General features: G+C 44.9%; 1 protein-coding gene across 1 annotated transcript in view; it reads right to left on the bottom strand.

Annotated features, from left to right (window-relative positions):
* Nucleotides 1-18,327, bottom strand: part of larp1 (La ribonucleoprotein 1, translational regulator) — a 61,261-nt gene that overhangs the window by 29,087 nt on the left and 13,847 nt on the right. The window contains exons 2-5 of the mRNA XM_045717411.1: nucleotides 10,201-10,271; nucleotides 9,523-9,588; nucleotides 7,016-7,096; nucleotides 2,807-2,957 (exon numbers count right to left, since the gene is read on the bottom strand). Of these exons, the coding sequence (XP_045573367.1) occupies nucleotides 2,807-2,957; nucleotides 7,016-7,096; nucleotides 9,523-9,588; nucleotides 10,201-10,271 (369 nt within the window). The remainder of the gene's footprint in view (nucleotides 1-2,806; nucleotides 2,958-7,015; nucleotides 7,097-9,522; nucleotides 9,589-10,200; nucleotides 10,272-18,327) is intronic.

The following is an 18,327-nucleotide window of genomic DNA, read 5'->3' as shown; positions in this document are numbered from 1 at the left end:
ACACTACAGACTGCACTATGAACACTGAAGGTATTAACACTACAGACTGCACTATGAACACTGAAGGCTAAACACTACAGACTGCACTATGAACACTGAAGGCTAAACATTACAGACTGCACTATGACCACTGAAGCTAAACACTACAGACTGCACTATGACCACTGAAGCTAAACACTACAGACTGCACTATGAACACTGAAGGTATAAACACTACAGACTGCACTATGACCACTGAAGGTATAAACACTACAGACTGCACTATGAACACTGAAGGTATAAACACTACAGACTGCACTATGAACACTGAAGGTATAAACACTACAGACTGCACTATGACCACTGAAGGTATAAACACTACAGACTGCACTATGAACACTGAAGGTATAAACACTACAGACTACACTATGAACACTGAAGGTATAAACACTACAGACTGCACTATGAACACTGAAGCTAAACACTACAGACTGCACTATGACCACTGAAGCTAAACACTACAGACTGCACTATGAACACTGAAGGTATTAACACTACAGACTGCACTATGAACACTGAAGGTATTAACACTACAGACTGCACTATGAACACTGAAGGTATTAACACTACAGACTGCACTATGAACACTGAAGCTAAACACTACAGACTGCACTATGAACACTGAAGGTATTAACACTACAGACTGCACTATGAACACTGAAGGTATAAACACTACAGACTGCACTATGAACACTGAAGGTATAAACACTACAGACTGCACTATGAACACTGAAGCTAAACACTACAGACTGCACTATGAACACTGAAGGTATAAACACTACAGACTGCACTATGAACACTGAAGGTATAAACACTACAGACTGCACTATGAACACTGAAGCTAAACACTACAGACTGCACTATGAACACTGAAGCTAAACACTACAGACTGCACTATGACCACTGAAGCTAAACACTACAGACTGCACTATGACCACTGAAGCTAAACACTACAGACTGCACTATGAACACTGAAGCTAAACACTACAGGCCGCACTATAAACTACATTATCGCTCTGTGTAGAGATTAGGGCTGTGATGCTCATTTTGGATTACATTTTTTGGTCAGCCAAATGACTACAGTCACAGGAATAACCATATATCTCCCGCATGTGAAGCAGCAGGATGGTTGCAGGTCCTGGGCTGCCGTGGTTACACGTGGTCTGCGGTTGTGAGGCCGGTTGGACGTACTGCCAAATTCTCTAAAACGACATTGGAGGGGTCTTATGGAAGAGAAAACTAAACATTAAAATCTCTGGCAACAGCTCTGGTGGACATTCCTGTAGTCAGTATGCCAATTGAACGCTCCCTCAAGACTTGAGACATCTGTGGCATTGTGTTGTGTGACAAAACTGCAGATTTTATAGAGTGGCCTTTTATTGTCCCCAGCACAAGGTGCACCTGTGTAATCATCATGCTGTTTAATCAGCTTCTTGATATGCTACACCTGTCAGGTGGATGGATTATCTCAGCAAGGGAGAAATGTTCACTAACAGGGATGTAAACAAATTTGTGCACAATTGGAGATCAATATATTTTTTTGTGCATTTAGAAAAATTCTGGGTTATTTTATTTCAGCTCATGAAACCAACACTTTACATGTTGTATTTATATAAAGGGAGGGATGGATAAAGGGAGGGAGAGAGATAGAGAGAGAAAAAGAGCATTGCAGAGCCAGAAAGAGACACACACACACACGAGGGTCTGTCAATGGAAGAGGTCTAAGGCAGTGCTGAGTGCAGTTGTAGGATGAAAGTGCAGGGTGCATAGTCCAAGTAGGAAGATAAACGTGGACCAGGTGGGCGGTTGGTGAGGGCCACTGCGCGGGGGGGGGGGGACAACACTGTTCAAGTGAAAGGAGGTTTTGGTTGTGATTGACCTGAACTGTTTGCCCGAGGGGACTCTTTTGAAGACGAGGTGCCCGTGGTGAAAGGGAGGGAGGGAGGGAGGAATACGAGCATTGTTAGAGCCAGAAAGAGGCAACTCTCCCTCCCTCCCTCTCTCCCCCTCCCTCCCCTCTCTCCCCTCCCTCCCTCCCTCCTCCCCTCCCTCCCTCCCTCCCTCTCCCTCTCTCCCTCCTCCTTCCCTCCCTCCCTCCTCCCTCTCCTCCCTCCCCCCTCTCTCCCTCCCCCTCCCTCCCTCCCTCTCTCTCTCCCTCCCTCCCTCTCTAGTCAGTGAGGAAAAACCTCATTCCGAAGGTCAGAAAACACTCGCTGGCTGGCAGACTGGTGGAATTTCAACCCTTTATTAGTGCCAAAACATCTCCCTGCCTGCATCGCCTCCTACTCCGTGAGAGTTAGATTCAGAGCAGTAGTCACTACAAAGCCAGGCTGCGGCCTGCACCATGCAAAACATTTAGGAAGCATGATTCATTTTCCTCAAGTGGGAATGGATATTCCTACATTGTTTAGGCCTACAGCATGAGAGTAAATTAAAAACACGGGACAGCTTTTCCGAATACAGTTAATCAAGTCACGACATCATTGATGTTAAACACAATGACAGTAGAGTAGGCTATTTGTTATAGTTTGTGTGTTCAGACAAACATTTGTTCTGTGTAAAAGCCCTAAGGTCGGATGTCCGACCACACACGGTTCTGTTTCCCTGAGCCCTGTAAAACCTTTTTTTTTTTTTAAAGGGGAATGCCACCACTTTTTAACCTCATATTCACCATCTCCAGTGTCTACATATGTGAAAATGCACTTTTTCTACACTGTAGTTTAGTTAAAAAGATAAAGGAGGTCAAATCCTGAGTAAAGTCACCCACCTTTTTTCTTCTGTCCATTCTTCTGAGAGTCCTCGTCTCCGTTCTTCTCCTCTCCAGAGTCGTCCGACTTGGCCTTCTGGTTCTCCTTGCTCTCTTCGTTGGTGTCACGTTTCTCTTTCCACTCTTTCTTAACCACGGGCTTCTTGGGGGCCTGGGGAGTAGGTTAACACAAGGTACAATGTTTCCAGCAGGGTTTTTTTTTTCTTTTCTTCCAACAACCAGGTTTAGGAGCATCACTTAGTGTGCATTCCAAATGGCACCTTATTCTCGATTTGGTCCCTGGTCAAAAGTAACGCAATAAATAGGAAATAAGGAGCCATTTGGGACTAACATTAAGGTCACAGGTCACCTACAGTACACCGAGAAGAAAGCACATGAAACCATTGATCTACAGTGAAAAACACTAACACTATGTGAGAATATTTTTGTCAACAAATATTACATTTTGACGTTAGCGTTTCCTCTAGGAGTAGCGGCGTTTGTGTGTGTGTGTGTGTGTGTGTGTGTGTGTGTGTGGGGGGGGGGTTGTAGGTGTGGCCAATGGCGCAGTGTTCAAGGCCGTCCGCTGCTGTAAAGCTAATTTCTTGCAATTCGACACATTTTGCCTTAAGCCGTGTTCTTATGCCATCTGGGAAACTAAAACCGCTATAACAGAATCAATAGGGGCCCGAATGGCATGACATTTTACATTCTGACTGTTTTATTTGGATTGTTGTTAGTTCTCAAAGACGATTTCAGCAAACAAACAAAATATTGCTCCAATATATTTTATACATCATTTAAAATATGTTTTTAGTCCTTTAAGGTTTACACTGAAAATGTTTTATACCATATTGAAAATTTCTTGGCGGCCACAAGTTAAACAGCAGCAGTACGCCATCGCTGCTGAATGAATATAGGGGAAACACTGCATTATAATGAAGTTGGCAGCAGCATGTGAAAAACAGTTTGGAAATCTGTTGCAGCTCAAGTTGACGACAAAACCCATAATGCAATGCTCGCTCTCTGGGTTGGCTGGCTGGCTAGCTAGATAGCTACATGACCAGGTAGTGGTAGGTCCCCACCTTCGCTGCTATAACAGCCTCCACTCTTCTGGGAAGGCTTTCCACTAGATGTTGGATCATTGCTGCAGGGGGACTTGCTTCCATTCAGCCACAAGAACATTAGTGAGGTCGGGCACTGATGTTGGGCGATAAGGCCTGGCTCGCAGTTGGCGTTACAATTCATTCCAAAGGTGTTCGATGGGGTTGAGGTCGGGGCTCTGTGCAGGCCAGTCGAGTTTTTCCACACCGATCTCAACAAACCATTTCTCTATGGACCTCGCTTTGTGCACAGGGGCATTGTCATGCTGAAACAGGGCATTCCCCAAACTTGCCACAAAGATTGAAGCACAGAATAGTTTAGAATGACATTGTATGCTGTAGCGTTACAATTTCCCTTCACTGGATCTAAGGGCCCTAGCCCGAACCATGAAAAACTGCCCCAGACCATTATTCCTTCTCCACCAAACTTTACAGTTAGCACTGTGCATTGGGGTAGGTAGTGTTCTCCTGGAATTTGCCTACCACTTCGCGGCTGAGCCGTTGTTGCTCCTAGACGTTTCCACTTCACAATAACATCCCTTACAGTTGACCGGGGCAGCTCTAGCAGGGCAAAAATTTGACGAACTGACTTGTTGGAAAGGTGGCACCCTATGACGGTGCCACGTTGAAAGTCACTGAGCTCTTTGGTATGGGCTATTCTACTGCCAATGTTTGTCTATGGAGATTGCATGGCTGTTTGCTCAATTTTATACACCCGTCAGCAATGGGTGTGGCTGAAGTAGGCGAATCCACTAATTGGAAGGGGTGTCCGTATACTTTTGTATATACAGAATTCAATAATACAAAAGTCAATATCAGCATACGTAGCCAGCTAGCTGTAAAATCGCCTATATATACCAACTGCACTATCTATCAATTTAGGAGTCCATAATCTCACCATGTTCAACCTGCAGATCATGTGCTTCGCAGTAGAGTCTGCCGTTTGCGACACACACACACACGTGATTCTCTCCCCTCCCCCGCGAGAGAGCACCATTAAGCTGGATAGCACGGGATAGGGAAGAAAAATAACTCGCACTGCATGATGGGATCTAAATGATTTTAGAATATCAGCATGACAATCTGTCGCCAATGGAACGGAAACCTAGCTAACGTGGGAGACGAAGTGAAAATGTGACGGAGGTGGAAGTTAGGACCCACCCCCCGTGTGGTGCTCTTAAAAAGTACAACATGGGGAGAGAAAACACAACATAGAAATAGCTTTCTATTCCTTCTTGTTCTGGGACAGAACCTGTCCTGGGGTTAAGATTAGTGAGTAGGGTTGGGCGATATTACGATGATGTTCGGTCAGCCATCGTCGATGGTGATGTGACAGACTATGGTTTAGCTTATTTGAACTTTAAGTAAAAAAATAAATTAAAGAAATTAAAAAACGAGTCTGGCAGAACAGCACACATTCAAACCTTGTCTCAGATTTTCAAGCAAATTTAAAGTCAACATTGAGACTGGACCACTCAGGAAACCTCAACGCCTCTTGGAAGCTATTCTGGTGCGTCTTTGGCATAAAAATGGTTTAATTGTCCGGCTGAAAAAGAAAACTACCCTAGGGTTAGGCATTGAGAACACTGAGGTGGATTTTCCTTTATGGTCCAATCTCACTCCAAATTTCTTTTATTTAATACATATTTTTTTCGATTTAATTTATGCGGCATACTCATTTTCATTATAATGTTGAAGAAATGCATTCCTAGCGTGTGAGGAACATGTTTTGCTAGCCATCAAGCTAACATTTACAAAAAAAATATTTGTTTGGCTACAGTTATGGTAACCTGTTTGCAATCCCTTTAGCGTTGCTTACTAGCTAGCTAGCTACAGAGGTTAGCTACTGCCATCAAGTTGTGTCGTCATATTTAGCCTATTCCACCATTTGCAGTATGCATACTGGGCATTTGAATATAGTGCAGGGAAGAAAAGGGAATCCACTATGTGGATATGTTGGGACACATTTAAACCCAAGTGTAGACACATGATGTGTTCGGAATTCCAAGATCAGAATAGAAAAACAGCATTAAGTGCCAAGTCTTAACATGGCCAGAGAGCTGCCTAGAGACAGTTGCAGATCCTGTGTTTCATCACCTCCACTCAATTAGTCATGCGGCGTATCCATTTGAGACTTAGTCAAATTAAAATGCAAGTTTAGTTCACTTGGATGTTTGAGCTCACTCACTAAGTTAAATAACTTCTATCAGGGCACTTTGCATTGGAAGAAGACCATGCAAAGCATTCAGTTGAAGGGTTAGTTTGGCAAGACTAGACCTAGTCATTTTCACACTTGTACTACACACATTTCAAAAATGTTTTTTTTTCTTCTCTTCTCTTGCTTTTTCTTCTTCATGTCGCAAAAAAATGAAAGTAATTCACACAACAACAAAAAAAACAGTCACATAGTGAGCAAAGACAGCCCTAACAATGCACTGGAATAAGGATGTCCATTCAAATGTGTTAGATAGCTCACTTGCTATACAAACCTTTGTAAATCACATTCAAATAGAACAACTGTACACTTTTCTGTATTTGAACAAGGAGCCAGAATAGCTGTTAACATTACTAAGTATGAATGAGCAATTAACGGGAAAACCAATAGCCTAAATGGGACGTTAACGTCCATTGAGCACTGAATACCTAATATAATGCTAATTTCCTGTGGCCACTGCAAACCCGATACCAATTTCTGAAGAAATACTGGATTCCTTTTGTGTGATTGGAAGTTAAATCGATAACACTCGTCAAGCTTTCCAATGGCTATGTTCACCCCACCAGCAAGCCGTTCCACCATCTTCCTCCTTCTAGACATCCACAAACAGCTGGTTGCACAGACCCACATTATGTCTACGGTTGGACTAAACCATTTTAATGCTGGGTCTCCATAGTTCTGTTCAACCCAGGAGTAGGCTTAAAAATCAGGGTCTGTCTCCCCAATTATTATTATTATTATTATTATTATGATTATTATTATTATATTCCCCAGCAAGCTTTTTGATTGGTTAACGTCACCCCCACTAGGGAGTATCCTTTATTTCAGGTCATTCAGGTTCTACGGAAGCCAGGAGGCCATGGAGGCTCCTAGACCAGGCTGCTTCAGGTCCATGTGAAGGGGTGAACTTACTGGGGATCTCCGTGGGGAGCTCACCTCTCTGACCTGCCTGACAGGCATGGGGCATGACACAATCCCAGTCACAACTTCAATCTGAGCACAGGGGGGACAGAAGGGAAGGTATTTTAGGATAAGGGTGCAATCACAAGTACAGGATTGCGTCCTGGATGAAAATATATATATTTTTTTTAAATACCATTTCAACAACACACACACAGACAATGATAGATGATGATGATGATGTATATGCCTGTGTTTCAATGCCATGTAACTGGAGAGTGTAATGAAAATTGTATGGAATTCGTCATTGTTATGAAATGTCCTCTAAAACCTAAAGAGCAAGAATGCTGATTCATTCTATAGAATTCGCTGACGTTCTATGGGCAGAATTCTACAGAAAAGATTCTCATTTGACAGGCGTGTTTCTAAAAGACTTTACAAAACGCCACAGAAAGAGAATAAAGGTTTGGTGTCTAGGGAGGGTTGTGATAGTTGAGGTGTGGCATTTACATTCCAAGCCCTCCGACCAAACACAAACTACACTCACAAACCTACCCACTGAAAGTACACAACCTTTAAGCGTTAACCACAATGCCAACAAGTTCAATTCTAGAAAAATAACCTTAAACAACTGAACAATTCTCATAGGAAATGATGGGCAGTGAAGTTGTCATATGAAAAGATACAATGGCCCTTGGGGACATAGTAATGATAACACTAAAGCTTTAGTTTCATTGCAGTACTGAACCAAAACATTCACAGCCTTTCTGGGAAAAACAGCCAACCTATTTTAAAAGCTTAAAAATATCAAATTCTGATACCTAATTATTATTATTTATTTTTTTCAAGTAACTGACTGATTTAGCAGCGTTTGGTTGCTGACAACCCCCCCAGAATAGCAGCAGAGGTCCGGGAGTTATTGTGGGGGTCCCTAAAAGGACATCCCATCTATAGGGACCCGTCCAGGCCTGGTTATTCCTGGCCCTGCTCTGACCTACATCTCCTCAGGCCTGCGCTAGCCTGGCAGAACGTGCGCAGAGCAGCCGCTCCCTCGCCTCAACACCCCCCCCACCTGTCTAAAAAAGGGGTTTATACTTGGAGGGGGGGGTCACTCTGCCAGTGAGAAAACATCTCCCCGATCTCAGTTGTCAGAAATAGCCTGCAGGGATATGCTACTGTAAGAGGTCACAAATGAGTTGCATCCTCCTTCCGTGGTACCCAGCACCTGGGGGGACATGAAGATTGGCACGCATGGATGCCTCAGGTAACTGCACTGCTACAGCTCAGAGTCCCTCTACCAGTCTCATGTGTATTTAAGCCTGCAGCGCCGAGTCTTGGGAGTTCATGTTTGCCCTCAAGTCGATCGCTCAGGGTGGGTGGGGGTCCTATACCTCTGGGGAAGGGGAGGGGGGGTATTTTTCTGGGAAGGGGAAAGTGGAGCATTTTTCTAACTGCAGGGCCATAGTCAAAGTGTGCTCTCAAAATAGACTATTTTCTCACACTATGTAGAGAATAAGGTTGCCATTTAGGACAACCCAATCATGCTACGTGTAGCCTCAAGTAGTCCTACTGTGTCGTTAACTAGCAACCTAAGAGACAAAAAGAGCAGGTCGAGTCCCTTGTCTGAAAGCCTTCTACAATTACACCCCCCCCCACCCCTCCACCACAAAACACCCACAGCAGCGTCATAATCAGGAGGGGGGGGGGAGAATAGAGAGCCAACTTTATTTACGTCTGGTCCTCCTAGTGACCTCAAATTCTGCGTCTCCGCCTAGCCTGCACACTGTTGTTTCCCCACCAATCAGGAGCTAGACCGAGTCTTCTGCTCTAAGAGGTATTATTCATTGATAAGTCAAGGTGACTGGTTAAGACTGGTTGAGGCTGTGTCTGTCTGTGGAGGTCCGGTAACCTTCTGAATAAACAAGAGCTGTGTGTTCTCTAGTCCCAACCCTAGGCAACAGCAGTAACTAGGATCCAGTTTCAATGACGGACTCTTTCGTCACCTTCGATAAGAAAAAAAAAAAAAATCTATCTATATAATATATATTCATTCTGGGGTGGGTTCTCTTCAGACAGACAACTCTCTCTCAAACAAATAACGAGGCAGACATGCCAGAAGGTTGCGATTCAAACCCGAAGTTTGCAGGAAAAATCCTGGTTTAAGTGGTTTAAAGTGAAGGTCGTTGATGCCAACTAGCCACCTGTGAAATGCACTCTACACAAAAAAAAAATAGAAACTCCTTGACCTCTTATCTTGCTAGCTACTATTGAATTCAAGCGGATAAAGGTGGTGAAGTAGTTCCTCTATGCCAAGCTTACCTTCTGTTACGTACAGACGTTTTAAGACAGGAATTTTTTTTACATTTAATTGTGGGAGGAAAACCTGATTTCTAGAGAGGCTATGTGTTCGCTACTACTGCAAACAGTACTGTGCCCTACTCAACTGGCCACTGGTGTGTGTGTGTGTGTGTGTGTGTGTGTGTGTGTGTTAGCAGATCCATCTCTGGGCGCTGACTCACCTGCGTCTCTTTAGTTGCGATCTCCCCTGGTGTCGGCCAGTTCATAGCGTCTCCAAAATCTCCAACCTAAACAACAACATCCAAGGAATGTAACACTGTTTAGAGAGTTTGTCCCGAATGGGACCCTAACCCCTATATAGTGCACTACTTTTGACCAAGCCCCATACGGACAGAGAGAGAGAGAGGGGGCCCCATACGGACAGAGAGAGAGAGAGGGGGCCCCATACGGACAGAGAGAGAGAGAGGGGGCCCCATACGGACAGAGAGAGAGAGGGGGCCCCATACGGACAGAGAGAGAGAGAGGGGGCCCCATACGGACAGAGAGAGAGAGAGGGGGCCCCATACGGACAGAGAGAGAGAGAGGGGGCCCCATACGGACAGAGAGAGAGAGAGGGGGTTCCATAGGGCTCTGGTTAAAAGTAGTGCACCATATAGGGGATAGGGTGCCATTCCGGAGGCCAACATGACTTTATGCCGATCATATTAAAGCTCCACTACATCAACAAGGTGTGGCCCATAATAGGTCCTCTTTTACAATAAAGGGAGCGAGAAGAAATCCAGACTGTGTGAATGAAGCACTTTTAGAGGGTTTCTATCATTTACATACCAGGAAGCATGACCCGTTTCTAAATACACACACACAGGCAATGGATTGGCCAGCAGTAGGTGGATCGTTACCTTTCCTCCTCTCCGAGGCCGGGGATTTGGGGCCTTCACCACCTTGGCCGGGCCCGTTGTGGGCGGCAGCTCTGTAGAAACAACAAAAGGACGGTGGATGTCACAACACAAGTCTGCCTTGTACAGCCATCAATAAAAACAGTTCTACTTAACCTCTTGGTTGCGTCCCAAATAGCACCTCATTCTCTATGTAGTACTCTACTTTGGATCAAAACCTTATGGGCTCTGGACAGCAGTAACACAATGTATAGGGAACTTAAGGTGCCATTTGGGAAGCTGACCTGGGTCGTCTTTAGGATTCAACGAGTCCTGGAATTAACTAATAACTACACAGTCACAAGAGTCATGTATTCATATTTTCATCCCCTTCAATTCCACTAGCAGAACAAACTAGGAGAAATACGTTGTGGCTCAGTGAGGAGGATATCCGATGGCTCATGGCGTTGGGTCAAAGCGAGTGACTATTCTCTATCCAGTAGATCACTTATTCTTCATTTTGAAATGCTAATTCTGTGCACATAATGCAACACTAACTAAATATACAGTACCAGTCAACACCTACTCATTCAAGGGTTTTTCCTTTTAAAATGTTGTATAATAATAGTGAAGACAAAACTATGAAATAACAAGGAATCGTGTAAAAAAAAAAAAAATAAAAAAAATACTAATATTTTTTTTTTTTACGTGTTAAACCAATGAAAATATATTTTATATTTGAGATTCTTCAAAGTACCCTTTGCCTTGATGACAACATTGTACACTGATGTCTCATTTAGGAGGTTATAACAGCCCATCTCATTCAGGAGGTTATAACAGCCCAACTCATTCAGGAGATTATAACAGCCCATCATTGAGCCTGTCTGATGTCTCATTCAGGAGGTTATAACAGCCCATCATTGAGCCAGTCTGATGTCTCATTTAGGAGGTTATAACATCACATTATGAAGCTGCTAAACCTTCTCAGTCCTCCAAAGTACTCCATAGGTCAAAGGTTAAAAGTAGTGTACTATAAAGGGAATAGGGTGCCTTTTCAAATCAAATTTTATTTGTCACGTGCCAAATACAAAACAGGTGTACTAGACCTTAGTGAAATGCTTACTGAAAAGCCCTTAACACTTATTTCTCTTAAAACAGCATTGTTGGGAAAGTTACAAAAAATACAACAAAAAAAAATAAAGTAAAAAAAATGTTTAAAAAACTAAGTTAAAGAGCAGGAGTAAAATAACAGTAGCGAGGCTATATACAGGGGGGGGTACCAGTACAGAGTCAATGTGCAGGGGCAGCGGTTATGTGCGAGGAGGCATTAGGAAAGCATTCACAGTCAACTCTTGATACAGGCCTAAGTAACAGCATGGGACTGTCTGAAAGCATGTGCTCTGGTGATACTGCAGAAACTGAACCACTAAAAGACTGCACTGTGTTTAAGTTGAATTAGGACTGACGGTGAATGTAGTGCACCTGACCGGACTTCACATTCATCTGATTATGTAGACCATACTGTACTCTACCAAACGCCTGTCCATTGTGAACCTGATGGCCGTGAAAGTAGTCACACAACTGAATACCATAAGGAAGCTAAGAAGGAAGCATTGAGCTGGTGAGGTTGTGTAGCACTCTGCTCAGTTGCTAGGCTGTTGACAACACCGTGCAAATCTGTATAGATCTCCTTACTGGCAATCATGGCCTCGGACAAAGCCAGACATACAGTGAGAAGTTGAAGGGAAAAAAAGGAGAGAAAAAAAAAAGTATATATTTTTTAAACTCAGCCAAAGCCACTTACAAAACAAAATGTGTGAGCGGCCAACAGAAGTGTGTGGGGTGGGATTTCTGTGTTGGGCCTGCCCTCCACTAAGCGTTATGAATTTCAAAACTATAGCAGGACATGACCTCTGTGCTCACTTCTTTAAATCAGCTTGTATGTAAGCATGCATGCATGCACAGTACATTGGGAAGGTATTCACACCCCTTTTATTTTTCCCACAAAAACAGAAATACCTTATTTACAAAAGTATTCAGACCCTTTGCTATGAGACTAGAAATTAAGCTCAGGTGCATCGTGTTTCCATTGATCATCCCTTGAGATGTTTCTATAACTTGATTGGAGACCACCTGTGGTAAATTACATTGATTGGACAGGATTTGGAGAGGCACACACACAAGATTCTACAGCATTCAAGGTCCCCAAGAACACATTGGCCTCCTTCATTCATTTGGAACCACCAAGACACTTCCTAGAGCCCAAGCCACTTGATCAGCTATGAAAAGCCAACTGACATTTACTCCTGAGGTGCTGACCTGTTGCACCCTCTACAAAAACTGTGATAATTATTTGGCTGGTCATCTATGAACATTTGAACATCTTGGCCATGTACTGTTATAATCTCCACCCGGCACAGCCAGAAGAGGACTGGCCAACCCCTCAGACTGGTTCCCTCTAAGTTTTTCCTAGCCACCGTGATTCTACATCTGCATTGCTTGCTGTTTTAGGCTGGGTTTCAAAAAAATATATGTTTTTTTTCTTTGTCATTATGAGGTAGTGTGTAAATTGTTACATTAATGTAACAAAATGTGGAAATAGTCAAGGGGGTCTGAATACTTTCCGAATGCTCTGAGTACAGTAGCAGTCAAAAGTTTGGATACCTACTCATTCAAGGGTTTTTCTATATTTTACTATTTTCTACATTGTAGAATAATAGTGAAGACATCAAAACTATGAAATAACATGTGGTAAACAAAAAAGGGTTAAACAAATCAAAATAGATTGTATATTTGAGATTCTTAAGTAGCCACCCTTTGCCTTGACAGTTTTGCACACTCTTGGCATTCTCTCAACCAGTTTCATGAAGTAGTCACCTGGAATGCATTTCAATTAACAGGTGTGACTTGTTACAAGTTAAGTTGTGTTGCGACAAGGTAGGGGTGGTAAAAGACCAAGTCCATATTATGGCAAGAACAGCTCAAATAAGCAAAGAGAAATGACAGTCCATTACTTTATGTCATGAATAATAATAACAAAAATAGACTTGCTTGGACCAAGAAACATGACCAATGGACATTAGACTGGTGGAAACCTGTCCTTCGGTCTGATGAGTCCAAATTTGAGATTTTTGGTTCCAACCGCCGTGTCTTTGTATGACGCAGAGTAGGTGAAAGGATGATCTCTGCATGTGTAGTTCCCACCGTGAAGCATGGAGGTGGTGGTGTGATGGTGCTTAGCTGGTGACACTGTCTGTGATTTATTTACAACTCCAAGGCACACTTAACCAGCACGGCTACCACAGCATTCTGCAGCGATACGCCATCCCATCTGGATTGCGCGTAGTGAGACTATCATTTGTTTTTCAACAGGACAATGACCCAACACACCTCTAGGCTGTGTAAGGGCTATTTGACCAAGAAGGAGAGTGATGGAGTGCTGCATCAGATGACCTGGCCTACACAATCCCCCGATCTCAACCCAATTGAGATGGTTTGGGATGAGTTGGACAGCAGAGTGAAGGAAAAGCAGCCAACAAGTGCTCAGCATATGTGGAAACTTCAAGACTGTTGGAAAAGCATTCCAGGTGAAGCAAGTTGAGAGAATGCCAATAGCATGCAAAGCTCCGATCAAGGCAAAGGGTAGCTATTTCAAGAATCTAAAATATATTTTGATTTGTTTAACACTTTTTTGATTACTACATGATTCCATATGTATCATTTCATAGTTTTGATTAAAAAAAATAATTGTAATCAAGCACAAAAAAAAAACTGCGAGATTAACTTTGTGTTTCAATGTACAGATGTTAAAATTAAGACTCATACAGCATTACAATCCTTTCATGTGGATTAACAAATCCACCGATTAGCAACTAAAGATAGGCATGGTGACCGACCAACAGCTACAATGATTAGGAGGAGGAGTACAACCCCCCCTTTCCTGTGTTCTTAATTACAACGTCAACTTAGGAACTGTATACCACTCAAATCACTTTCTATGTTCATCAGTAAGATGAACTGGTTAAGAGTCATTGCAGCACTAACACTAGCTACACTTTGTGCGTAGGTTACAGCCAATTTCCTAATCTTTTGTAAGGAAATTTCCCTGTTTAACTTTGCAAATGTTGTCTGTCACTAAGAGTCTTCTTAATAGCAGTTCTGGTGAAAAGTGCTGATGGCAGCAGTACTCCAGATGTCACTCTCAAACAGGTGGTAGTACTCACGGCATCCCGCGTTACGAGCTGTGACAGGATCGCATTTACCTAGGTAACGAACGGAAGAAAATGGACTGAAACAGGGAGGAACTACCTGTGCACTAATGAACGAGGATTCAGGTGAACAGAGCCAAGACCAGTAGGGAAACAAACTGCATCGGTTCTAGTAGTTTTCTATGCCCATCTTCTGCCAAAACCCTTCCCAAGGATGCATGCCTAAGTTTATTTTATTTTATTTTTAAAACATCTTTTTACCCAATTTCGTGATATCCAATTGGTAGTTACAGTCTTGTCCCATCTCTGCAAGTCCCGTACGGACTCGGGAGAGGCGAAGGTCGAGAGCCATGCGTCCTCCGAAACACAACCCTGCCAAGCCACACTGCTTCTTGACACACTGCTCGCTTAACCCGGGAAGCCAATGCGTCGGAGGAAACAACGTACAACTGACTTCCGTATCAGCGTGCACTGAGCCTAGCCCGCCACAGGAGTCGCTAGAGCGCGATGGGTACAAAGACATCCCAGCCAAGAACCTCCCCTAACCCGGGCGACGCTGGGACAAATTGTGCGCCGCCTCATGGGTCTTCCGGTCACGACAACACAGCCCGGGATCGAACCCGGGTATGTAGTGACGCCTCAAGCACTGCCTTAGACTACTGTGCCACTCGTCAACAAACCCATCTGTAGGATTCATCATATTCATCTCTAATAAGATTGCGGCAGATTTTCACCTCCGAATAAAATAACGTGTGGTTACCAAACATAAAAAAGCAGAAGCCGAGCCGACTGGGCCAATCCAGAGCGACGAGGCGCGAGGGCAGGGTGGAACTGAACTCTTTGGACTAAAGGGGAAACCAGAACTGGGAATACAAGTTTTACTATGACCCTCTCCAATGACCTCCTGACCTTTTTGATGGGGTGGGGGGGGGGAATTACCCGAGAGTTCCACAGTCGAAGGTAATGGCTGTCAAAGAACTTGAACGCTTCTGACCTGATGATTTGGGCAAACAGTTGTGCGCACGGGGGGTGGGGGGGGGTGTTATAGGCCTATGTTGAGTGCCATGGTTTCCTCAACTATTTATTAGATAACAAAGTGTTGATGTGCCAAAAGCTGATGACACCAATTGTTTTCTCTCGCACGAACTCATGCCAGAGAGCCCAACTAGAATTTGCTTTTATTACACCACCTAAGCTACTGATTTTCAGGCAACAGCCTTACCCTCTGCAACAAGCCAGTCTCATTTTTATCAACAAAAAAAAAAAGGTGTATGTACTCTGGCCTAAAAACAGATTAAACATTAACTTTCAAAAAGATAAACGTCCCCAATTCTCAAAATCCTAAATGTTATCAGCAAAGCTGATAGTGAACTCAGGGTGTTTTCAGTAAGACCTTTCAAACAACTAAAAAAATAATGACTAAATAATGCTGAAACAGAACATACGAGCTCTTGACATGGTGTGTTTCATACTTAAGCAGTAGCACTCAAACCCCATTGTCACACTGATTAAAAGACCTGGGCCAAAGGGTCTCGTTCGTTGAAAATAGCTAATAAAGCCATTGGAACAAAAGCAAAAACATGCAACTCACAGCCTAAGGTTAAGACGCAGGAGAGTAAAATGATCCAGGGACTACAGTAATACAGTTCCACCAAACTGTCAAGAGGGACTGAGAAAGAAAAAAAGCTTTGACTTTGTACATGCCCTCTCTTCAAAAGGGTTCTCTGAACACAGACCAAACTCAGGGATGGTGTGTTCAGTGGTGAACTATGTATCCCACGTGGGTATTAGGCATGCCGTTCACACTGTGCTCCATGCAACTCAGATGATATTTAAAAAAGGGCAGCTGTGAGAAGACGGGCTACGTCTCAAAATGGCCTATACCAAGAGGTAGCCTGGCAGTTAAGAGCGTTGGGCCAGTAACCCGAAAGGTCGCTGGTTCAAATCCCCAAGCCAACTCGGTTAAAAATATGTTGATTCGCCCTTCAGCTAGGCACTTAACTCTTAATTGCTCATGTAAGTCGCACTGGATAAGAGCGTCTGCTAATCAGTGGTTCAGGGTCAGCAACAGGCACACAAAAGTAGTTTTTCGGGGGGGGCATAGAGAGGGTAGAGTAGACGAGAGAGAGAGGTTAGAGAAGGAGGGACAGAAGGTAGAGGGACAGAGGGTAGAGGAGGTAGAGGGACAGAGGGTAGAGAAGGTAGAGAAGGTAGAGGGACAGAGGGTAGAGGGACAGAGGGTAGAGGAGGTAGAGGGACAGAGGGTAGAGAAGGTAGAGGGACAGAGGGTAGAGGAGGTAGAGGAGGTAGAGGGACAGAGGAGGTAGAGGGACAGAGGAGGTAGAGGAGGTAGAGGGACAGAGGAGGTAGAGGGACAGAGGGTAGAGGAGGTAGAGGGACAGAGGGTAGAGGAGGTAGAGGGACAGAGGGTAGAGGCGGTAGAGGGTAGAGGAGGTAGAGGGACAGAGGGTAGAGGCGGTAGAGGGACAGAGGGTAGAGGAGGTAGAGGGACAGAGGAGGTAGAGGGACAGAGGAGGTAGAGGGACAGAGGGTAGAAGAGGTAGAGGGACAGAGGGTAGAGGAGGTAGAGGGACAGAGGGTAGAGGAGGTAGAGGGACAGAGGGTAGAGGAGATAGAGGGACAGAGGGTAGAGGGACAGAGGGTAGAGGAGGTAGAGGGACAGAGGGTAGAGAAGGTAGAGGGACAGAGGGTAGAGGGACAGAGGGTAGAGAAGGTAGAGGGACAGAAGGTAGAGGGACAGAGGGTAGAGAAGGTAGAGGGACAGAGGGTAGAGAAGGTAGAGGGACAGAGGGTAGGAGGAGGTAGAGGGACAGAGGGTAGAGGAGGTAGAGGGACAGAGGGTAGAGGAGGTAGAGGGACAGAGGGTAGAGGGACAGAGGGTAGAGAAGGTAGAGGGACAGAGGGTAGAGAAGGTAGAGGGACAGAGGGTAGAGGGGGTAGAGGGACAGAGGGTAGAGGGGGTAGAGGGGGTAGAGGGTAGAGGGGGTAGAGGGACAGAGGGTAGAGGAGGTAGAGGGACAGAGGGTAGAGGAGGTAGAGGGACAGAGGAGGTAGAGGGACAGAGGAGGTAGAGGGACAGAGGGTAGAAGAGGTAGAGGGACAGAGGGTAGAGGAGGTAGAGGGACAGAGGGTAGAGGAGGTAGAGGGACAGAGGGTAGAGGAGATAGAGGGACAGAGGGTAGAGGGACAGAGGGTAGAGGAGGTAGAGGGACAGAGGGTAGAGAAGGTAGAGGGACAGAGGGTAGAGAAGGTAGAGGGACAGAGGGTAGAGGGACAGAGGGTAGAGAAGGTAGAGGGACAGAAGGTAGAGGGACAGAGGGTAGAGAAGGTAGAGGGACAGAGGGTAGAGAAGGTAGAGGGACAGAGGGTAGGAGGAGGTAGAGGGACAGAGGGTAGAGGAGGTAGAGGGACAGAGGGTAGAGGAGGTAGAGGGACAGAGGGTAGAGGGACAGAGGGTAGAGAAGGTAGAGGGACAGAGGGTAGAGAAGGTAGAGGGACAGAGGGTAGAGGGGGTAGAGGGACAGAGGGTAGAGGGGGTAGAGGGGGTAGAGGGACAGAGGGTAGAGGGACAGAGGGTAGAGAAGGTAGAGGGACAGAGGGTAGAGAAGGTAGAGGGACAGAGGGTAGAGGGACAGAGGGTAGAGAAGGTAGAGGGACAGAAGGTAGAGGGACAGAGGGTAGAGAAGGTAGAGGGACAGAGGGTAGAGAAGGTAGAGGGACAGAGGGTAGGAGGAGGTAGAGGGACAGAGGGTAGAGGAGGTAGAGGGACAGAGGGTAGAGGAGGTAGAGGGACAGAGGGTAGAGGGACAGAGGGTAGAGAAGGTAGAGGGACAGAGGGTAGAGAAGGTAGAGGGACAGAGGGTAGAGGGGGTAGAGGGACAGAGGGTAGAGGGGGTAGAGGGGGTAGAGGGACAGAGGGTAG

This window comes from Salmo salar, chromosome ssa04 (assembly GCF_905237065.1).
Source record: "Salmo salar chromosome ssa04, Ssal_v3.1, whole genome shotgun sequence".
NCBI classification, from domain to species: domain Eukaryota; kingdom Metazoa; phylum Chordata; class Actinopteri; order Salmoniformes; family Salmonidae; genus Salmo; species Salmo salar.
The sequence above is the reverse complement of the archived record's forward strand: the minus strand, read 5'-3'. Positions and strand labels throughout refer to the sequence as shown.